Below are 24,629 nucleotides of genomic sequence, written 5' to 3'. Positions count from 1 at the left end.
TCAGGACTTAAAGGATTACTGGAGTTACCTCTATGGAAAGCAGCAAGGCTGCCTCATGCACTTCTCCCACTCCAGGCACAGGCCAGGAGTGGATTGCAGACAGCAATCCGTGCCTGCTGCAGGGAGAATGTGGGTAATGTTCCTGGCTGGAGAGGCTGGACTCCAACAGGTTAGGTGCATAAACAGGCTGACAATATTTGTTGGAGACGCCACATGCTACAGATCTGTATTTGTTCTGTCAGCAGATATCAAAATGTGGCTCGTAGACACACCTACATACAAAGAGGCTGGGACTAGTGGGATAGAGAGTGTGTGGATATGGACAGGTGTGATCTGGCAAGGGAACAAGGAAAATAATTGTGCCTGAAGAAGACAGTTGAATCAAGCTGAAGTTCTTTTCTCGGTTAAACAAAGCCCTGGGAAGAAAGGGATCTAGCTATAAACACTCTCAGAAAAGGAACTGCAACAGCAAAAATGCAGATTTGATCAAACAAAACTACTGCCTGAATTTCAGTTTTGTTGAAACCTGTGAAGAAATTAAAACATAACATTTTGTTTTCTCTCCAAGCTGTTTTTTTTTTGAAATCTCCTCGTGTTTCAAACATTACCAGCACTTCACAACAAAATATTTTTCTTCCTTTCTTTCTTCCATTTTTTAATTGTTAAAATATTGAGCATATTGTTAAAATAGTAATTTTGAAATCTGCTGAACGAAGCATAGAATGAAGTCCTCTACAAAGCTGCCTCCATGGGGCACCTCAAACTATTCCAACCCTGAACATCAGTGTAGACTGCTGATACTGCAGAGGTCTCCCAGGAAAAGTGGCCACATGCATGTGGTATTACCTGAAACTTCAGAAGTAGGCAGTGACTGACATTTATATTACTTCTTTAATTCTGCATGGTACACTTTCTATTTTATTTACTGCCACTTTGATTTGTCTCCCTTGGGAGAAAGGTCCCCCTTTTCAAAAGACAATTTACCCAGCTGCTACTCACCTGTTTGCTCTGTCTTCACAATGACATTATGAGATTGGTACATGTCGCTTCCACACTGACCTGCAAGAAAGCAAATTGGCAGATAGGAGGTATGAGCATGAGCACAGAGGAATCAAATGTATTAGCTCCCAGCAGCAACTTCTACACCTGAGCCAGAGGGCTGATTTTGGAGCAGGAAACATTCCCTCTCCTCTTCAACCTTCAGATTTCTGCCTTAAGTCATATCCAAGAAATTTAGCAATAGAGTAAATGTGCTATAAGCAGAATAACAAACATAGCAAATATAATCTGCCAGGCAGGTTTCTGAGGAACATAAATGACTTCTGAAGATCTCAGAATTCAGAGCAATGTGCACATGTCTTTCTCTATTTACCATTCCATTTTAGGTGCTGGAGGTTGCTGTAAAGCAGTTGTCCTGCTGTCCCAGCTGCCTGAGTGAATTCCTGCAGGCTCATACTACACAGATGTTCCCCATTGATATCAAACTCCTGGAAAGGTATGCAGTTGGCATCCAGTTGGTTGGTATCAAGGAGGTGCTGCAGCCACTCCCAGACTTGAAACTTAGTCCAGTATTGCGGGTGTATTTCGTGCCACTGGGTTCCATAGAAGCTACTGGATACTGGAAAAGAAAAAAATATTTACTGTCTCTGATAGCATCATAGTCATCAGCAATAAGCTCTATAGCCAAATTGCATGTCTTGGAAGTCTACAGATCTAGACACTTTTCTCAGTCCTTAACACTGGCTCAGTAACTATTGCTGGAGAAGATACTGTGGGGGTTTTGGCCTCGGTTTCCCAACTAAAAATTGGGCATTATTTCATTACACACCTCTTGGCTGATTGATTTGCAGGAATTAACTTATTAATGTTGGCTAAATACACCAAAATTCTCAGAGGGAAGATACTTTACAGAAGTACTGTTGAAAAGGGATGTGTGGCAAAATTATTTTATTCATCAGAAAACGATGGAAAAGCCTTGCAAAACGTTCATAAGGCAACATGGAAACTTTCTTTGAATGAGAACTTAGTAGGGGCTAAATGTGAATTGTGGGGTTAGGAAAAGGAAGGTTAAAAGTATCTTCGTACTGCTCCATGGTAAAAGCCTATCAGTGTGGGCCATGGTCTCATGACAGAGCTGGCATTCTGATGGTGCAGATTATTGCTGTAATCATGTAAGGTGGTTTCTGAATGTAGTTGTAAAACTCATTTTCAGTGATGGAAGCTGCCTAATTTTCTTGTTAGAATGTCTGAGTCTTTTCTTGGCAATCTCTTTAACTGCTCCCAGTTGTATGTCATTGCACGACAATAGTTTGCATGTGCAAATGGAAGAAATTGTACATGGGCTAGGATCATTATGTAAGATAAGAGCAAGGCAGGACTGCTTTGGTCTGTCCTCACAGAGTTCAGTGCAATTTATTCCCTGGGAAAGGAGGAAAAAGGACTACGCCAGACAGAGGTGACAGTGAGATAAAATGTTCACAAATGCAAGAGAGGTTTAAGGCTGAGGGAATGAGAGATTACAGAAGGAGCAGAGACTGCCATGGCCTAGCTCTGCAGTGACCCTGCGCTAGTATATGGCACCAGTCTGTTCCCAGTCTCCTCTAGAAAAAAAATTAACCACACAGTGAGAAGTATTGATAAAAGTGGATATGGCTAGAGGACCACAAGCACCAGAATTGGCACATTTTAGGAAATCACCTTAACTCAGGTGCACTAGACCTCAGGTCTCTTCAGCTGAGGTATAGGACAGTTTCCAGGTAACACAAAAACAATCCCCACAGTTATTTAGCTTTCTTTATCCATATTAGCCAACAAGACTTGTGTAAGTAACATAGGGAGTTTGCAGGACTGTTCCTCATCCTCACATTAAAGGATTTGGGGAATGAGTGTGGAAATTATTAAAAGTGTGGTATGTCAGAGAAAAACGTTTGTTGAAGCCATCAAATATTCCCTGAAAAGGAGGTTGATTTGTATTCTTATCACTTCAGAAGAGTAAAGTGATTTCAAAGGCCATAGAATCCTAATGTTAGCAAAGATACTTTAGAGAGAGGAGAAAGTAGCTTAGGTAAAAGTAAGTGAAGTGGTGAATTACTGCACAGACTTGGAGCTTTGAGCTTCCTGTTCCTCCAGAATATAAGTGAATTCTGAGGAGTTTCACCCTGGAAATTTGATATAGACCCCCACCATTTCCCTCCAGTGAAATCCAGGGGAAGAGTGAAACCCAGGCATGACTTTTTTTCTGTATGACACTGTTATAGACAGACAGGCACATTTATTAAGCACATGTTGACATATTCCTGTATATTTAGAAATTACACATCAAAAAAGAATAAGCATTTCATTAAGTGGGAACATTAATTTTGTTTTGTTTTGTTGTAGTATTATTTGGATCAGAAGGACAAGAGCGGCATGTGATTGTCCACTTAGATTTTAAGTTTTACCTGTTCATTGAATATTGAAAAGAATTCTAAAATTATGTCAAGCACCTATAGAGATATAGGTTTATATATATTTTTTATACTGAGAGAATATTTATTAATACATTTTTATACACACATATATAATCAGAAAACAGTAAGAAGAAAAAAAGAAAAAAATCAAAAGCCACAAGCTTTCTAGTGCTCTAATGCTAGTCTAATTAGAAAGCTATCTGGTAATTTGAGCTGAAAAAGAAAATACAGCAAAGGAGCAAAAATATTACTCCCCTGAAAAGCCAGAGGGGTGATTAGCATTGAGCAGTAATGTTGGCTAAGAGGAAGCACGAGGGGTAAAGGTACGAGAGAAAGAATTCTGGACTGAGAAGAGAGAATTTCTGGCACTTTCAACACCATTAAATTTTAAGAAAGAGAGCCATTAAGGAAATGAACAATAAACTGGTACCTTTTACAAGTTCAGTTTAACAAATGAAAATTTTTCTTACCAGAAGTGAAACTACAATAAATTAGTACTACTGAAAAATAACACTCGTACATGCTTAAAGGTGTAGCAGCCCCTTTCCCCCAGCCATCCAAAAAAGAATACAGCTCAGAGCAGTTGAATTCCTCCTACCATTGCATGTGGAATATCCATCTGTCCAGGAAGGCTGCTGGTGGAGTAGATTGCTGCTGGAATTGATACTCATCCTGCCAGCTCCTTCCAAAATCATGATCTGTAAGTGAATCAAATAGCTTGCTTAGTGAGCGGTGTCTAGTCCAAGAGGTAAACGGCAAAAAAAGGGAAAAAAAAAATCCACTGAAGGTGAAGCAAGGAGGCCAATTCCATTTGTAGAAGAAGATACAACTGAAATCAAGAACATGTTGACACAACCCCTTTTCCACTGCCACAAAATCTCCTTATGATAAACATTACCATGATTAATTTGCATACGCAAGAAGCAAGTTTCTACAGCTGCCCATCCATAAATGAATAATCTGTAATCAGAAAAGAAGCCGAATGAAAAGACAAGGCTCCTGACAGAGAAATACATGAAAACTGCCAGGCTTTGGGAAATGAAATACTAAATAGTTTTACTTTTTTTTTCTTCTGCTAAAAGAGAAATGTGATTTAAACATGTTCTTCCTTTTTCTTTTCTTTTTTTTCTTTTTTTTTTTAGGAGAGGAAAAGAAATTTCCAATAATTGAAAATGAAACTATACAGTAGAATACAAGCCATGCTCAGAAAATCCTTCACACAGAAGGATACACATAATGTTACAGGGAGGTAGCCTTACCAAGGGAATATCTTGTCAGCTGACCTAGTTCCTTATCTGATCTGTGTCAGCAGTGTCTATAACACTTCTTGGTAACAAATATCACAGATCATACATTTCAACCCACCAAAAAAATCAGATGGTCAAAGATCTTGTAAATGAGACAGCCATGGTTGTAACAGAATCAATATTTTGGAGTGACACCACCCTCAAGACAGCATTCCCTCTTTTAAGCAAACTTTCCTTTCCATCTATCTTAGCATTAGCACCCTGAGTAAAATTGTCCTTTACTTTTTTATATTAAAAAAAAACCCTAGTTGTATGATATTCTAGAAAAATGTTACATTTATCACATGCTTAATCATTCCAGTGAAAGTACATGAAATTCCCCAATGATGGGTTTGCATTATCTTTCAGTGGTGTGACATTGTGAAGTTTAAAAATATACATTATAATCCAATATTATTAAAGATATTATTGAGGAGATTGGGAAAGCAATTTGTTAAACATTACAAAGGCTTTGGATTGTAATTGTTATATACATAGGGAAAAAAAAGAAAACAAAACCCCTGTTCAAATATATTGAAAGCCGCAAAGTCTGTAAAAACAAAACATTAGACATCAGGATGGCATGTGCATGCAACTAGACTTCACCCTAGAATTAAAAAGGTTATGAAATACGAAATGGACTTGTGAAGGGTAAAGTCACTGGTCTTGGATGTTTATCCACTGAGGCCAGTGAAAAAACATCCACTGAAGCACATCTCTACCTTCTACCAGTTCATGTCAGCACCCTTTTTTGGTAAAAGAGGAGTCAATAGAAACACTTACAGCCTGGGTTTTAAAGGAGCAGTCTGAAAATGACCTAGTTTTTTATTTTCCTCTGTCATTGAAAATAAAATGTGACTTAAAATTTACAAGTATCGGTTTCTTCCTCCCTCCTATCCGCCGTATGTATTTAGAGAGGAAAAGGGAGAGACAGAGGTAACTGACAATTGCTTAAAAAGTCAAAGCCTTTACAGTATAAACTAGTTTAGGGTGCTTTTTTCCTTTTCTTCTCTCTCTCTCTCTCGTTTTTGTTTGTTTGTTTCTTTGTTTTTGGTTGTGGTTTTTTTGTTTGTTTGTTTTTTGTTTTTTGTTTTTTGGTTTTGGTTTTGGTTTTGGGTTTTTTTGGGGTAACTACATAGAATGGTAAAATCAACCATGGACAATTTGGCAGTTGCTTTCCACTTTTAATTCTATCCAATCTTTGATTCAGTGACCACTAGCAAGGAAGATTTAATTTCTTATAGTAAGTATATGGAGTTATAAAACATTAACAATTGAGAGAGATACCTCTTGTCCTATTCTGGCCAAAGGAAAGATGACTATCACATCAGTCGGTACATTTATTTAAGTTAGAAGAAATTTTTTAGCCCTATGTAAAGGCCAAGTGACTTATATTGTGAGTGAGAAGGTGTGAGTAAAGCATTTGAATTCAATCTCCTGATTATAAACATGTTCAGTATATAATGTATATAAATTATATAGTTGATGTGTAAGAACTTTTAAGCAATAATCTATGTTTGGTCAATACATACACTTCTGAGGTTGTACAGGTTGGTGATGTATCAAGTTATTTCTTTAGATTTGGTTTAAATTATTAAAGACAATTAGGTATGAATGAATGAAATATTAATGAAAAAGACTTTATTACAGTATCAAATAGTAGTGAGGTAGAATACCAGCTATTCTGGGAAAACAATAAAACTTGAGGATTACGAAAACACACTTGGAAACTTAGTTTGCTGAATTCACTTCTTTTTAAAAAATTATAATATGGACTACATATGCACTTCATAACTTAAATACATTGATCAGAAAACACATTTACAGAAGCTATCTCAGAATTAAAAGTACTATGTTATGTGGTTTTGTGTTCCACAACTTGTGTAGTTTCTAGAATTCTACACAAATTTCACAACTTGTGCAACAGGCTTACAATTACATCTGGGAAAACATGTGCGTATGAACTGAAATTGTTTCTGTGTAATTTTGTCCTGAAAACTCAGTTAATTTTTTCTTCTTCATAAATAATCAGGTGAATTTCCAACCCAAAAGTTCCTACGACACTTTGATTTGGCAACTGAAGCTATAGATAGTTAAATAAACCAAATCATGTGTCTTGCATAGTTTTTCTAACCCAGCAGTAACTAAAAGCAATGCACATTAGAGATCTGAAAAGAAGAAATCTGACAGTCTCTTCCTGAGATCTGGATTTTAGTTTTTTTCTTTTAAAATGTCCTCTCCCTGTCACAGTCCAGCAGACAGTTGCTCTTCATCATATCCCTGAACAACATTAATATTATTTTCAAACAATGTCCATGGAATTCACTCTACAATTTAATCAATCAATCATCCTAGTTTTGGAAGCTAAATAAATCATCTGAACCTAAACAACTTAATTAATTTCCAGTATCACCTGTAGGAACAATTGCACCTAAGAGGGAGAATTTACAATATGACATTAATCACAGAAGGAGGACTGGATTTAGCTTTAACCTAAACTTTGCCAAAATTCTGCGTATTACTCAAGGAAAAGGGGTTTTGGTGTCCTGAAAATTTTCAGGTCACCTCCTTTATCTTAATGCAAGGGCATTTCTTATCTGGAAATCATTATAGCACTTTGTTCAGGAGGATTATAAAGTCCTACTAACAACTTCCGCACCTTTGCTTGGAAGCATACAGCATTATGCTCAACAATATTTTCTGTATGAAAACTAAACTGAGATTCTCTTCATGTCATTCTGTATATGCCTTTCTTTGCTAAAAATTCATGAAAGATTTGTGCTTACAGCAGTGGCTCATCCCATACTCGAAAAGATTTTGAGTGAGGATATTGGAAGAAGTGTGTTCCTCATTAGTCCAGGGCCAACTGCTCAAATCTTCCAGGTGTACAGACAAACCTGGTTGAAGGGTGTGAAACCTCAAGGGAAAGGACATACAAGATGTTCAGTTTTCTTTTAATTATATTCCATGTATCAAAGTGAATTGTGGAACTAATGAAGCCTGGCTTCCTATGAATGTGTATCTTGTGGTTGGATTCTCTAGTGTCTAGTAAGATGTGAGTGCTGATTGAAGTTTTTCCCACGGTTGGGGCATTCATAATATCTCATTGTCTCAAAGCAGTGAGCTCAAGCGTCACTCTTTCTTTCAGATCAAGTATTAATGGATTTTCCTTCTGTACTTGGCAGCCAGTTTTCATTAATCCTGTAAAAACTTTGTATCTCTGGGACTTCTACCTCCATATCAAATTTAATTAAAATTGGCAATGAAACTCAAAGATTGTTACAGGCCAAATGTAAAAGCCATAACACAGAATTACCGCAAAAGCCTCATTTCCTCTGGAAACCGTATTAAAAGGGATTCTACCTGAGCTGATATTTTGGAAAAAGTATAAAAATTTTGAGATCTGTCCCTCTGCTATGACATGGTACATTATAAATGAAAGCATAGATGAAATATCATTTGAGTGTATAATCACATGTATTTTTATAGACACACACATGTCTGTGTCTGTGCATGGCAGGTGTCTGTACGCACAATCCCATTCTGTTCCCCTGAAGAGGTGCTGTCTCTGGAGTTATAACACTACATAAATAGCCCTTTACTCAGCCAGCACAATTAAATATGGTTGTGCATTGGTGCCCAGCAAAATTATTTCTAGAGGGTCCTATTAGAAGGGAATAATGCATTTAAAAAAAATCTTTCACCAACATCCATGATATCAGGTGGTATTCTAAGACCAAACCCTGAAGTCCTCTCGTAGTAAAAGCTCTCACTAGAGTCGGAAGGAGCTTTGGCTGAGCCACAACCCAGCAACTTGGCAGTAGCAGGAGGTCATTTGCTGTGCTCTTCTTCTCTTCCTTAACCACCTGACCACTCTGAGTAAACAGCGGTAATGGAAAGAGCAAGGAGCCATGGCCTGCCTATGGAGCAAATCCAGCATTACAGAAAAACATATTTACAAATCCTTGAACCTTGAACACTATATACTGCACTCTATGCGAATTATTTTATTGCACTACAGGTGTGCTCTGAAAATAAATTACTCTGACTTCCATTTCTACATTCAACCCCATGAATCTTAACATCCATATAAAGAGTTTCTCCTTTCTTTGAACCAGAATCTTTCAAGAACAGCTTATATGAAATGACACAAAAATTCCAAACACAGGAAAGGCAATAAGCAGTACAGAGAAAGTGACTGAATCCTGAAGTAGTACAACCAGAGCGATTGCTCTGATACCAGTTTGTATAGTTGCTCATGGACACAACTCTGAAGCGAACTAAGGGGGCGTGGAAGGGGAGCCCATAAGAGAAAGGGGCCCATAGGGGAAGGGGCCGCCAGCCCTCCCGCTGGTAAAGCCATGCACTCTGCACAAAACACAACAACGACGTCTAGGGCAAAATAGACTGAAACTACTAAGCCATGACTCCACCTGTAAGCTATGCAAAGTCTAAGAGTGACTTCTAGCTGAGACAAGCTCAGTGCAGCTCCTCCTGGCGTGTCCAAAAGGGTGGATCTCTTTTGGCATATTTACCTATGGGATTCTTCCCCATTTTTCCCCTTTTACCATCATGGCTGAACTTCAAATGTAGATTTCACCTGGGCCTATTTTCTTTGAAGTGTGTTATGTACACAGTGAAGACACAATCCCTGCTTCTCAGGGCTTGGAGTTTATGGAACAAGTATCTACAGAGTATGTTAAATATTTTAGATCATTACTGCATCTTGGATTACAGTCAAAGACTTACATAGTAATCTAAAATAAATAATACCAAGTGATAATTGCAACTGAAGAGTAACAAAATCTGGATTTTTAATCCTTTTCTTGAAAAATCAAAAGGCTACTAAGTGGGCTGAGTTTCAAGAAATCACAAAGGACGTGTACAGCACAGCACGTGGACTTGTTCTACTCATAGGACTACTTCAGAAACATAAATGCCTTGTACTTGTAATGTATATGATCAATTAGCTGCTTTGTATTCCAACCAGCTATTTTACATCTCCAGTAGTGGTAAGGGCAGGCACAAACTACATATATGAATGCTGAAACCCTGTTTGCATGTTACTGTGAGCTTTGGATCTTCTGTTATGGGGTTTTTTTATTCCCTTTCCTTTAATGTGCATTACTACCAGGGCTCCAGGGTCCTAGGCTGAGCCAGTGTGTCTATACATACAGCTATGGCTGACCCAAAGATTGCCCTGTGATCTTTATCTGTCTAATTTGCAAAGGTCTCAGGTTCATCCCTGGTATCTGTGGCAGACTCCCACATAAGATACCATCCTTGCCATGGCTCACTTTCAGATGTGACCTTTTCTGCAGTATGTTAGTGTCTCTTCTAGTCATGTAGATTCAGTTGTAGCTAGCACACACTTCCTTGTTTCCATACCTATAGTGCCTGTAGAGCAGAGTGAAGCCTCAAAAGAAACAACTCATCTACAGGCTGATTACTCACAGGCATCTGCTTCACAACAAAAAGCTCAGCTTTGGATCACTTTGCTGTGGTCTGCAAGGTACCATTCAGATGACAGTCTATTCAGCTTGACTTGTTTGATGATAACCTCAAGACTCACCAGTAAGAGAACAGAAAAACTCTCAGAAAGCTTTGAAGAAAGTTCATATGAAGAAACACTCTGGTCACACTCAGTATTTCTTGTAAAACATAGCAAGCATTTGATGAATTTTGTTTTTAGTCCATCTCGTGTGCCTTTGGGCCATAGTAACAAATCTGTTTAGTGAATCACATTAGGACTATCAAGTTTGAAGAATCATTTTTATAAGAAAATTTTCTAAAGAATCGCCAAAATTTGTAATATTCAGGATTCTGGTTTGGGTCTTTGGGGCTAATCATTTCCTACTACACCTCTCTGAAGTGCATGATTCTATGCTTACATATTTGTGGAGTATAGAGCTGTGGTTTGTACGCATAAACCCCCCTTTGCATGTGCAAAACCAGTGAGTTCTTGGTGAGCTTTCAGAGACCACTGAGACCTTGATCATTTACTGTTGTGGGCTTTTGGAAAGGAAGGCTTTGGTTTATTCTTTTGTTTTCTTTGAACCTTGTACATTAAATGTATACATGAAGGTAAACTGAAATACCAGAAAAAGGAAGATGAATAGGAAAGGAGTGTTCAACATATACCTACATTACAGATAGGATCGTGATAAACAAAATCAAATAAAGCTTGATTGGAATATTTTATTACTAAAGATCTTATTTTCATGATGCACTACAAGGCAACTTTTGTAAGAGATACGAGGTGGTTGTTTAAACATGTTCGTATGGATGCTTCAAAATCTTGCATATATATTTTAACTAAAGAGAACCTTGGGTAGGAAAGTTAGGATCTAGATCTGTATCTGAGCTACCCCCTCTGCTCCAGGGTTTGGTTCTTATCTCTCTTTTAACGATGCAATTTAAAGACAAAACCATAGTTCAGTTTCCTTTTTGAGAGAGAACAAAGTTCACTTTATGAATGCAAGGAAAAAAAATTACTTGATATGCAAAGTTTCATAGGTTGTTTTACTCTGACCCCTTTTTTTCCCAATAATCTTCATATGAACTAACTTCAGTTTTCAAGGTACTCATTAGTAAAATTAAAATAAAAGAATTTTAAAAGAGGAGGGGTTTTGTTTGTTTGTTTTCCTAAATCAGAAGCAAACAGAAGGCAGATTGTGAACAGAGTCCTCGAGGCATAGATGTGTCTGACAGTGTTAACTACCAAGGGTTTGTACTTCAAATTTTCCCCACTGTCATGTTACTTTAGCAGAGAAAACAGTGAAATGGAACCTGCCACTTAACAAGGATATGGTGTTTCAGATCCATGCTTTCTTGTCACATCACAGGTTAGATGTGCACCTTCTTGCCATGCCACTAGTTTTTCAATATGAAAAGGATAATATCATTGTTTATTTTACTGTCAAGAACTTCATCCTCCTTCTGCAGAAGTTCTGTGCACAGATCTTGCACAGATCCATACAATATTAGTGAAATTGCTATCATACAGCTGAGACAAAAGTGAGTCAAGAAAAATTTTATTTTCTTGTGGTAGATGTTTGGATTATATTTGCAGTAATGTATTCTTAGAACGTTTGAAACAAGTAGGTATATTCACTAAAAACTGGCCAAAAACAAGTGGGCTATTTTCTTTATTTTTCAGAGCTGGCTTTGACTGGTATCTAGCAATGCTTTCATTACTGTCTGCACCACCTCAGCAAGTTCATGATTATTTGGGTCAACCATTTTTTCCTGAATATTTAGAAGTCATTTGCCATAGATTCATCAGGCTAGCCTCAGGGATCCAGTCTTGGAAACACAATAATGGGAAAAACTGCCTTTGCTCTTTATTCTTCTTTCAGCACTTAATACCACACCTCATGGAACAACTCCACACCTCCTTTCATGTCCTTCCTATCTCTCTGGTACATCCTTCCTCTAACCAGGAGCCAGCTCATCTCCCTAATCTCCTTTTGCTAAACACCTTTCTTTTGCTTACAATACACTAAATATACAAATGGCCAAAAAGCACTCTAGATGGCCCTGTAACTTGACAAGCCACACGTCTATAATTATGCGTGAACCTCATCAGCTAACAAAATATTACCATCATGTTCTAACACCTTCTCCTTTTCCCTTGGCTGTGGTTCCCCAACCACTTCCCTCTACCTTCCACGACAGCTTCTCTTTGTATTGCTTTAAAGACTAACAGCATATTGAGGGAAATGTTTTCCATACTGCTAATACAGCCTGTGTGACTGTTCTGTTGTTAGTGAATAATGACAATAATAACAGTAATAATTGTGTTTGTATTCATGTTTGGCTCTCATTAGATGCTGACTCGTTGCTGACATAACAGCCACGCAGATATATGCTGCTGCAGCAGCCAGTATTTCATGTGGAAGTTCACTTTAACCACTATCACCACCAACACTTCTCTTTTGTTATGGGACAAGTCTGGTTTTCAACAGTAACAACCACTAATTTGCCTACTTAAAAAAAAAAAAAAAAAAAAGAAAAAAAAAGGCAATTCTGTTTTTTCGCTTTTCCTTTCTGTAAACTGTTTCATATATTTTGTTTTAATAAAGGGCATCTACCTGGAAATGGCAAGGTTCCTCTTTAGGGCTGGTTTCTGAGCGAGAAGCAAACAGAATACGGAAATTGGGATGGAGACCCAAAACAGCAAAGTGTCTTGGGGAATGTACATATTTTTCCATTGGACTACTTCTTTTATATTAATTGATTCATTCAATCAACAAACTGATTGTGCTTCTTCATTAAAGACGTGAGGGCTGCAGCACAAATTAACTAGGGCAGAGAAGCTGGAAATTAGGCATAAAGAATTTTATGTTAAACTGTGCAGTTTTCTGGGAATCCGGCCTAGTTGATAGAAGTATTTATACCATGTTACAACTAACTGCCTGACTAACCACAATATGTTCACACTTTTTTGCTGATGGAATAGGAAAAGCATAATTCAAAGAGGAGAAGTAGCAGAGGCAATGCAGGGTTCATGGTGGGAAGAGTCATTCTGCAGAGCTGACAGAGAGGGTTTATTTGGTTATTAACTCCTCCACCACATTCCCTTGTACCAAGCTGGGACTTGTTGATCCCACTTATGGGATAGCTCCATCCAGGATGCCTGCTTGCCCTGGATTCCGCCCCAGACTACCCAGTATTCCAAGGTGAACCTCTGTCTGCAAAGGAAGTTGTCCCCACATGAGTGGCTATCACTGAAACAGCCCAGTGGAGCCCAATGAACCCTGTTTCAGAAAGCTGCTGTCAGACCATTACTTTTACTACCACTCAGTCTTTCACATTTGTGTGTTTTTGGTAAACATTTACTTTACCCAGCTGTATCCATGCAGTTTCTTCATACTGTATTTGTTGAGAAACGAGTAGGTGATTGCAAGAATTCTTCCCTGGCATCCCAAGTTGCTGCACAAGGGCTGCCTGCTTTACCACTGGTGTAGCAGCAGGCTCACTTCCCCTCTGCACCCAGGATTGTGAGCCTCCCAGAGCCACATGGCACTGGGACAGTACTTTACATATATGCCACCACTTGTTTATGCTCACTGCCTTTATTAAGAGCAACCAGAAAATGGGGGAATGAGGTTTCCTTGCTCTGTAGCCACTCTCTACAAGTAAGTCAAGAAGTTGTGGGAAACGATGTCTCCGCACTTCTGTAAAAACCAAGAACACATTCCCACCTTCCTTGTCTCCCTCCTGCCTGTGGTTAGAAGAGCAACGCTTCTGTGGCGTCACTCCTTCTCACCTGGCACAGCAAGAGCTGCCCATCCTGTTCCCATTGATTTCTCCAGTGGTTGCGTTAAACAATACAATGGAGTATTTATGTGTCAGTGTTAGGAGCAGGTTATTAAGTAAAACCCACCGTAAATAGAGCCGTTAATTCAGTTGCTGGCGTGGCCCTCTGTTATCTCCTCAATACCTCCCAGAGGGTATTAGTCTTACCCTTTCGTTTGAGTTGGCAGCCGAGTTATTTTTTTGCACCTGCTGCTCTACTCCGATAACAACACAGGTCAGCTTTGATTTGTTGGAATATAAACAAAAAAAGCAAAGCCAGGCATCTGCCTCAACAGCCGGGGCTGGTTTGACGGTAGAGCTTTTCCCTCTGCGTTTTGTACAAATGTGCTCTTTCAATTCTTACGTGAAGTCTCTCTTGTTTCACAATTAGTCCTTTCCTACAGAATAACCTGGTGTCAGGAAAGAGCTTGATACTATTCCATCAATGGAACCAGTCAAAGCAACACTTTGTTCTAAGACTACAGAGAGTATCGTGCAAAATACACAAAGAAAAAGCAGCTAAGGCACGGTGGTTTGAAAATTACTAGGAAAAAGCACCAAATTAAGTGTAAACAGTAAAGGAACTTTCTCGAGAGATAAAGAAAACTGAAAGACTGGGAGGGTTTGTTTTCCCATATGAACCAACACACACTCCATCTCTTAATTTACTATTTCACAGGAATAAAAAATAACATTGAGTCCATGAGAAGTAGGTACTCAGCTGAGAACTGAGCTACTTTTAAGTTCTTCTGAAAATTAGGCCTGCAGGGCTCATCTACTCTAATAGCGTCTGTAGTGGTGGAAACACTGAAACACTGACAACCACAGAGCAGAGAAGGAAGAGTCCCCACACAAAGCAAAGGCAGTAAATAGCACAAAACATAGAAATGAAGGAAGGAACCAGCGTTGCATCCACATTACAAATAGGACACTGGAGACACTGAGCTGAAATTATTCACTTAAGTCACATAACAAGTCAATGGAGAAGTCAGTCCAACTCATATCTTCCAGCTCAAGCTCCATTGCTATCCATTGCATCACATCTCTGGGAAATCTTTCAACATGCAGATGAGTTAGGTTGAACGTGGTTTTTTTGAGGGCAGAGAGAAGGTATTAAATAAGAGAAGGAATTCTTAAGAAAAAAAAGAGATCTGTTCAGACTGAAAACAAGATTCTTCTATGCATCATGGCTATTATGTGACTAGTAGAGATTTGAATGATAAGTTAGCCAAACAATTAAACCTACACTTGAAGTATTAAATCAAAAAAAACTGCCCTTGACCTATGTATGATCCTGAAAATGAGTTAGAAATTCCTAAGAAGAGCTGGCTGAAATTCAAAATTTCTGTTCTGTGGAACTGTGGCTATTTCTATATGGGTTCTTCCTTTCTTTTTGTTTGTTTGTTTGTTTGCGGGTTTTGATAGGTTGGGTGGGTTTTGTTTCCTTATGTGGTTTAGGATTTTTTTTTTTCCTTGGTTGGGTTTCAGGGTTTTCTATTTTCTCTTTTAATCACAAAGAAAGAAAGGAATTTTAAAAAGAAAATTCTCTGGCAATAGGGAATCAACTGACATGTAAAAACATATATTCAAGTTGTCCAAGGATCAAATGTGCAATTCTGTTATGTGGAATTGTTTGTGAAAGATAGAAATGTGAAGCATAAAACTGAGGTACACAGGCAGCAGAGCAGCTGTGGTGGGAGCAATAAACTCACCTAACATGGCTGTTGTGCATATGGTGACCAGGGAACCCTCTGCAGAGCCCAACCACGCTAATCCTGAAATACAGGCAGCTTCAAAACCAAACTAGGATGTGAAGTTTGTGATCCAGTTCATTCTTTTTCACTGAACGCCTTTATCTTCCTGCTTATTTCTTTTACTTTTCTTTTTTAAATTTTTCTTTCCTTTCTTCCCCCCTCTCTCTTTATTTGTCTGTCTTTTAATTAATCAGGCTGACTGGCCAGGACAAGTAATTTTTCTTCAATACATCATAATCCTGTAACCAGTAAAACAGAGTAAAATATGATCTTCGAGTATCTGTCTGTGGCACAAGAATGCCAGGTCTTACAGCAGCTGTGGACCATGTAGCTCGTCTCTGGAAGAGAGACTGGAGGAGTCAGAAATCGGAAAAAAACTTTGTTTCCTCCAGTTCTTTTTGCTCTCCTGTACTACTATGTATCTCAGTCATCAATGTAACTGGAAGAGATTTCCCCAAGAAAATCAATGAAAATACTTCCAGACTATTTCAAGCAACTTTTTTCCTCAAAAGTAGATTTTTTTTTTTTAACCTATTGGAATTATTACCTATAATGGAATTATACAAACAAAGTTCTGAGAAACAAATATTATCAGAGATCCTTGTAACAACTTTTGCAGGTGCTAGGGAGTTTTTTCTTCTTTTCTTTTTATCTTTAATGATTAAATCTTCATCACATTTTTAAATGTGGAAGATGTGTCATAGCATAAGGAAGGTTGATGCTTTGATCTGCTGCATATGGTCCACAGTTTGGGGAAGGGCAGCCCCGGGCACCTGAGCTCTCAGGCCATGCACGTGTTCCTGCAAAAAAAAACCCTACTGCAGCACAGGGCAAAACCCACAGGCATGGAAGTGGAAAGCAGCTCTGTCCAGGACTCCTGGCATGAACAACCCCTCACTCACTACAAGACAATGCCAGTCGCTCATTTATACCTACTGACACAACAGACATGCCAAATAACAACAGCTGTGCATTTTAAAAGATTAAATCAAGGAGCTATGGAGATTAGAAAACAGAATTGGTTGAAATTGGGAAAAATATTTGAATTCCTCTTTTAAAAGTTATGGGAAGGAAGCCTGTGAAGGAGATCAGGAATTTGCAAGTCTTATGAGGAGCATCTAAGGGAGTTGTGTTTTTCACCCTGGAGAAAAAAAGGCTCAGGGAAGACTTTATCACTCCACAACTACCCGAAAGGAGTCTGGGTGTCAGTCTCTTTTCTCAGGTGACAAGTGACAGTATGAGAGAACGTAGTCTCCAGTTGCACCAGGGGAGTTTTAATTGAATATTAGGAGACATTTCTTCACCGAAAAGGTTAGCAAACATTAAAACAGGCTGCCCAGGGATGTGGCAGGGTTTCCACACCTTTTAAAGATATTTAAAATACACACAGATATGGCACTTAGGGACTTGGTTTAGTGGTAGACTCAGCAGTGTTGAGTTAATGGTTGGGCTCAATGATCTCAGAGATCTTTTCCAGCCTAAATGAATCTATAATTCCATGTAGTTAGAGCAAGGTGTTTGTTGTGACTGTTGGAATCAGCAACAGGCAGACAAAGAACTTTACAGTATTGACTCTCTTCCAAAAATATTTAATCATTTAAGATTTTAAAGAAGGAAGGGAAGTTTCTGCCTGTTGTTACAAAGTATTGCAGCTCCATCGTTAGAAATCTTAGAGACGGTAAGGCTATCTTATAGAGAGAAAGTCACTAAATGTAGAAAAAAACTTCACCTATTTAATTTTGTACATTCCAATTTTGATAAGTCTCTAAGGATATCTTACTCATCTAATCACCTATTAATTCAGTCTTCTAAAACTTTTTCTTCCTCCTCTGTCAGGGCAGGTGCCTGGGAATATTAAGAATCTTTTATGTGAGTACTATGTTAGATCTCCCTGCAAAAGAGATGAGAACAGCACCCTTGAGTGTGTCAGAATTTAACTCCCTGATAAAGCCCCTCCAATCTATGAGACAACTGCTTAACCAAGCATACTTTGAAAGTGCATCATCAAGATGCAAGCTTTTAAATTATTGTGTAATAATAATTACACGTTGCAGTAAAAATCATTAGGAAAGTTTGGGGGTAATCACTATGTCATGGACTTAGTCTGATTCCTGACCATAGCATCTCAGGCAATTTTACAAGGGTTCTTTAACTATATAGCAACATAAATTAGTTAACTGCTCACAGCTAAATGAAAGAAAACCTGGAACAGTTTTAAAAAACAAAACCAATTCTTCTTGTGATAGCTCTGCTAATTTAGGCAATAGAATATATTTTTACACATAGTTGCTTAATCCTTACAGACTTACAGGGGCTCAGGAGACTATTCTGGCTACGTCTGATTGAGAGTTGAGAAAAATATCTCAAATATCTATGTCTGTATGCTTCCTCCATAATAGGCAGGAACTTTTACTCCACATTTTTGTAGCTCCTTTAGGTAAAATTACGTTCTTTCCACCACCACAAAGCAATTCTCTTTCATTACCCCATCTCAGTGATTACCCAGCTCCAGTTGGGTGTTCTGTCTACTAGTTCTCATACCCTTTCCTGTGAAGCACATTTCACAAGATCAGCAGAGGAATAGGTAATGATAACCATGTGCAATGTCAGCTTTTGGAAAGGCAGCCTTTGAGGGCTCTTCCTCAGAGGGAGACATGCAAAATGCCAAGTGCCAGTCGATTGCTCCACTGGCTACATGACTCCATGTTTACTCATTCTCACCTGTCTGTAGACCAATGACCAACAAATGCCCCAAGTATTCTAGGCATTCAGTGAGGGATTTGGAGCAAACTGCAACCCCAATAGAGCTCAAGGGCACTCTCATACTAAGACTCCTCAAAAACCAAATTAATCCTTCTTTTTTTTGTATACCAGTTGTGAGAACACGTCTTTCGTTGCTTAAACTTTCGATCAGCAGCGTTACTCATGAGTTTCACTGTTACCAAGTTTACAATGTACCCTTTCCTTGAAAACTTACTGAAATACCTCCTGGGATCATCAGAGACTATAATACAAGTAAACTGCAGAGTGTGCTGAGGCAGGGACAGTGAGGGACAGATACAGCCATTTGTGGTTAGAGGTCTTGAAGTGCCCTTGGACACTGGTTGAGCAGATGAAGCCAGAGCGCTTTGCTGAAGATGGTGTTGGGCTTCACCAATGCTCACAAGGAACTTATTACTAGGAAGACAATTCCATGAGCTTATGGCTGAAATTCAGTAGTTGTGAAGCTGTGAAATGGGACAGAGACTTTACTTCATTAAACATCACAAACTATGCTAGCTACAAAAATAGTGTTTCTGTTCATTTCCTTGTGGACAGCAAAGCCTTTACATTTCGTTCTACCACATCCTAATATTGTGTGTCATTAGTAATGACAAATGACAACTAAGTTTGTCGCTGTTTTCTTTTTATGTGCTGCTTGTTGCAGGAATGCCAATACCCGAGCAATACCTACTTTAAAACAGCCCTGTAAGACCACAGAAAACCCTACAGAGGATAGGCACACTACCCTCAGATGAAGAATGGGTCATTCATCTCTATCTGTATCTCAGTCTCAGCACACTGATGAATTTTTAAGCCAGACAGGTCTGTCCTGGAGCACCCACTTTCCAACCTGTCTCTCTGTACAGTAGGTCATTGCCCCAGTTCACAGAGATGGTATTCATAGTATTGCAGAAAGAGGTCAGACAATTTTGTGAGGATTGGCTCTGAACAAGTTAACAGCAACAGAAAACATGTGACTGTAGACTCCACAGAACAGATCCAGGCTACATTATGGTTAGTGAGAAGTTTTCCCAGTTTGGTCTTGTCACTAAGTTAAATGTGTTTATAAAAAGAGTGGAAGGGGCAAACAAGGAAGGAAAGCTAAGCGCTGATTCTGGAAAGGTGTCATGGCTCGTGGGCAGTTCCTTGAGTTTGCTGAGTCAATAAAATCATTAATCCTTTTCTGTGAGAATTGTACATAAATACACACTTCTTCAGCAGGTGTAGAATTCCATCTTCACGGGGAGTTTGATGCAAATTGCTGGGGGGCACGCAACAGACTAACATGTCACTCCTGTCCAAACACAGACGCACCTACAGAAATCCTTCTTTTTCCTCTCTAATCTCTCTCCATCTGTGTTTCTGGATGATTTTTTTTTAAAGTTTTATCTCTCTCCACTGCAGTTTGCTACCTTGCATTTCCCAGACAGAAAAAGTACAGATGTTTACAAGAAAATTCATTGGGAATAAAGAAAATTAAGGAAGTTGAGTGGGAGCCAAACGATTTAATTTTTCACCTGTCCAACTGTCCTATTATCTGTTTCCACCACTGCTGAAAACCCACAACACCCTGAGAATATCTAAAGTAATAAGAAATTAGTATGGCAATACCACAGCAAATTCTCTCAGGCGACAAGAGGGTAGTAATATCTCGTGTTAGACAGACCACATTCTACTCCCTGATCTCACCACGACTGGGGTAAATATATGATTGTCACTCTATAGGGTGCTGTGAAGTGAAACCTAATTTGTGCTGGGGCAAGCAAAGAGATACTCTGATTGATATGAAAGCCTTTATTTTCAGGACTTTGGGAAAGTATGTATTTTTACCATTGTTATAAGCTTTACAAGTGACACTCAGAGTAGAAAAAAATTAGAAATGCTAAATGCAAGGAAACATCGACTCTACTAATGATAACCTGGTCTCTGCATACAGGACCAGTGCTCAAGGGGGAGAAGGGTGTCTGGAGGGTGGCGGCTCCAAGAAAGCCTTGGGCACACTCCACAAACCCCCGAACTGGAATTCCCAGTATATTGACTCATAATATCTCTGTTTGGCACTCTACAGACTCTGATACATCCTGACATACAAATTTCACAGCTAATGTTGAAAAATTAGAGGAGAGCATTGAAGTGATTAAAGGATGGAAAAGCTTACAGTGAAACAGGGTGACATCCTTCACTGTACTATAAGTTTCTCCATGAAAAGGAACAGGCTTTGGAGCTCAGACTAGCACAATTATCAGAGACTAGGCTAAGAAAGGGCTTGTCCACAGCTAACTACACAAGGAACAGAAATTTCCTACCCAGGGGAACTTCTCAATAACCATCAAGAGACAACAAAATCAGGTGGCAGAATCTTAAAGCAAGACCATGTCAGACTGCAAATGAGATAAAATATTTTTAGCAGAATGGCATTTAATTGCTGGGGGACTTAAAAACGTTCTGGGGAATTTCCCATCACTGGACTTCTGGACTTTTCTTTCAAGATTGGAAGTTTTCTAAAAGACAAGCTCTACTTGAAGTCATGTAATTATCTCTGAAAAATTCTGGCAAGTCCTATGTTGTTATTACAACAATCACTTGGTTTTGAAAATTGTACAGGCCAGAAATTAAACTGTCATTGTGATATTTCTAAGTGAAACATCTTAATCCTGTTGTTTTTCTAGTTTTAATTGCAGTCGTTTTCTTTAGTTTCTGTATTTGCATTAAATATAAAACTGCTATATTTTCCAGCTCTAGTATTTTCTACAGTGCAAAATAGATGTCAGACAACTGGCTTAAACTACACCCTGCAAAGTTCCTATCAAAGCAAAACTTAAAGGAGCACATTTTTTAATTTCACTGAAGTTTTCACAAGTTGCAGGAAATACTGGTGCATGTTAGATCTGTTTAACATGGTGTCAAGTGAAACAAGTATAAATAAATGACTAAATGAAACTTTTACCTCAAGGTACATTTTTGTCATTATGAGCTTGTTTAATTCTAATAATTGTTTGGTTTTAAAAAATGGCAAAGGTAGGAAAAAAAGGATAGTTGGATGTACTTTAGAAGCAAACACAACATACACCTTTAGATGAAGTAATCAAAAAGCACATTAATGATATAACTGAATAACTCTATAACAATATACACACAAGTATGTGCCTAAAATTTCTCAGGGGGTGAAATGCAAGTAATTGTCACTAAGTCCATTACACATATTTTACAAAATCAACACAGATTTGGAGCAACATTTTCTTTACATTCTCTGCTAGAACTACTTAAACAATTGTGTCTATACCTTAAGGGGCCAGTTCTGGTTCTATTAAAATAAAATTACCATTGGAACAGAAACAAATTAAACAAGCAAAGACACTGCGGGCCTCACACTGTATTTACCTACCCAGTGCCTGAGCTGGGTTCTGTGCAGTGTTTTTGCTTAGACAAAACTAAGATCAGCAGAACCTCCTTCACCACACAACTGCCAAGAAATTGCCTTGAGGCTGAAACCAAGCCAAACTGTAAATGTACTTCAGGAGTTTTTTGTTACAAATATCATGTCCATCAACGCCCTCATCACTAAAATGAATCGAAACACGGTCCCTTCTGGAGTGTGTCCCGGTTCTGCAACACAAGCGCTCCCAATAGCATTGAGAAAGTCCACCTTTCCACCCCTTTCTTACTGAACACATGACAACTCTGGTGACAAATGTAGCAGATTTAGGACCCAGAATATTATTAGATACTTCATAATAGAAGCTATTCTCAGGATCTGGCCCCACTCAAACATAAATACAGCAGAAATACTTACATAGAAGATACTCAAATAGAAGTTCAAACCATGAAAGCAGAAATCTTTACTGCAACATTAAAAAGCCTTTTGATTAAATGAGCTAAGCTGCTGTTCCAAAGTGAGAAGAGAGAGGCTTGGTATAGTGACTAGGAGTCCAGCAGACATTTTTATTATTACTATTATTTTCACTGGTGTTGTTTTAAAGGAAGTGCATTTAAGGGAAAAAAAATACCCCAAACACCTTACCTCATTTAGCTGCAGATTCTGGAGTGGAAATCCTGAACTGAGGCAATGGGAAAACTGTCTACAGAACAGTAGATTGGGTAAGCACAGGTACTAGGTTATGTCAACTAAAGACTCCCTGGAGTGAAGATAAATGGATGTGATACTAATTTTAAAACATTTTGCTGAACACTCAAGCAGCCAATAGGGGAATTCCTTAGGTCACTTCCTGTTCATTTGATTGGATCTGCAACGACAACAACCAAGATGAGGTTGAGAGCGTTTGCATAAGGCCAGCTCAGTTCTCGGCATTCAAAGAGAACAGGTCTAACCGGGTTACACGCGTGGCTCCAGAACAAAAGAAAAACCTGGTAATGGATGAGGGATTGATTTCTTTGTAGATGGGTTTTTTTAAGATCATCCCTTCATTTTTATTTTATTTTTTTTAAATGGAGGATCTTTCAGGTAGATAAGGAGATCATAATTAGAATGGGGAGAAGTGAAAAGCAGGAATTTCCTAAATTAAAATTAGTCTGGAAATAACATTAGGAGATGCATGATGTGGAATAACCCTCTTCTGGCAGGGAGGTGGACTGGCTGAGCCCATGTAATGGGCTCAATCCTTTCTTTTATAGATTGAGAATCCTGAAAAATGCATGAAAGGGGAGTTCTTTGGTCTTTCAGCTTCTCTGGGTATTTGAGAATAGGTAAGAAACAAAATGCGGAAAAAAATCATCAGTGTGTGGTTATATGGGGTTGAGTATGAAAGTTCAGCTGTATGCAAGTTAGCAGGGCAGAAAATCAGTAGACATGCTCAGGCCAAAGTTTTCCTTGACCATGTGTGAGTTACTCCTCCAGTAACCATGAACCTGACCAGTTTTCCTTGACCATGTGTGAGTTACTCCTCCTGCAACCATGAACCTGACCAGGAAACCAGGTGCCCAAATAATAGGAAGCTTCATCTGTTTCTCATTATTTCACTAGTCAAAAAAGACACCAACATGGAAACAGTTAAAAATGCACTAAAATGTGGAAAGGTTCTGAGGTTTCATTAATTTGTATGCATAAAACAAGAAATGCTAAATATTATTATTCAGTGACTGTTCAGTGGTCTGTGTGAAGTGAATTTTCTAGTCTTTGCTCATTTTTGGTCCCAAGTCTCATCATAAATCTTCCCCTGACAGATGCTGACAAGAATTCTCAGTACTAGATTTACCAAGCACAGGGAATGAGTTGTCCTTCAACATCCAGAGATACTATTAATTATTAATCAAGGCTCATTGTCAATGTAGGGGAAATATTTCACAAATATTATTTATGCTGAACCTGATTTCAAGATAAATAATGGATCTCAGACTCAAGGAATGTCACCTTTGTTCCTATCATCCACACTAACACCAATTAAAAAGTAACTTTCTTTTGTTCACATAGATAAGGTGCACCTGTGTACAAGTGTTGCTTGGGAAGATCCAATTATTTCTCACCCAGGTTAGGTCAAGTTCCATGGCTTTCACTGATTCTCACCTATCAAAGAAAGTTGTCCTTGAATAAAAGGGAAGACTGAAAATACCCATCTTGGAGAGCTTCACTGTCTTGCAGTTACAACACCAAGGGTTGAGGTTGTCCCTGCAGACAGCTAGGCAACTATTTTGATAGGCCCAGCACTTACATGACTTCTCTAAGCACTCATGTCACTGAGTCCAAGTATTTGCATGCCATGTCATGTCTTGGTGCGTATTTATAGCTTTCATCACCAAAATAATGCCTTGGTATTGTATCAGCATGAATGATCAGTCCAGAGCAGGAAAAGCTAAGAAGCAGAGAACTAGCAAGCAGTAAAGAGCACTTCCCTTCCCAGGAAGGATACCTGTAGCAAGAAACCCAAGTCTGACATTGTGCCATTCAGCAAAACATGGGAGATTAAAGAATCACACTGAAATCTATCTTATCTATATGTTGCACAAGTATCACAAGAGGATGTGACCACTGGATCTCAACACAGACAGGGAAAGCAGATTTTTCCTATTCTGCTATTCCTATATTCCTGCTAAAAAGGACATCAGCAAAAGCAGAAGAAAAA

At 38.6% G+C, this 24,629-nt stretch overlaps 1 protein-coding gene across 1 annotated transcript in view; it reads right to left on the bottom strand.

Moving 5' to 3' along the window:
- The window catches only part of EHF (ETS homologous factor), a 34,169-nt gene extending 11,439 nt beyond the window's left edge, over nt 1-22,730 (bottom strand). The window contains exons 1-4 of the mRNA XM_063398300.1: nt 22,574-22,730; nt 4,048-4,147; nt 1,373-1,618; nt 1,000-1,059 (exon numbers count right to left, since the gene is read on the bottom strand). Coding sequence (XP_063254370.1) covers nt 1,000-1,059; nt 1,373-1,618; nt 4,048-4,144 — 403 coding nt within the window. The 5' untranslated portion in view covers nt 4,145-4,147; nt 22,574-22,730. The remainder of the gene's footprint in view (nt 1-999; nt 1,060-1,372; nt 1,619-4,047; nt 4,148-22,573) is intronic.
- Between the last annotated feature and the right edge of the window lie 1,899 nt (nt 22,731-24,629).

The sequence above is a fragment of the Prinia subflava genome, chromosome 5 (genome assembly GCF_021018805.1).
Source record: "Prinia subflava isolate CZ2003 ecotype Zambia chromosome 5, Cam_Psub_1.2, whole genome shotgun sequence".
NCBI classification, from domain to species: domain Eukaryota; kingdom Metazoa; phylum Chordata; class Aves; order Passeriformes; family Cisticolidae; genus Prinia; species Prinia subflava.
The sequence above is the reverse complement of the archived record's forward strand: the minus strand, read 5'-3'. Positions and strand labels throughout refer to the sequence as shown.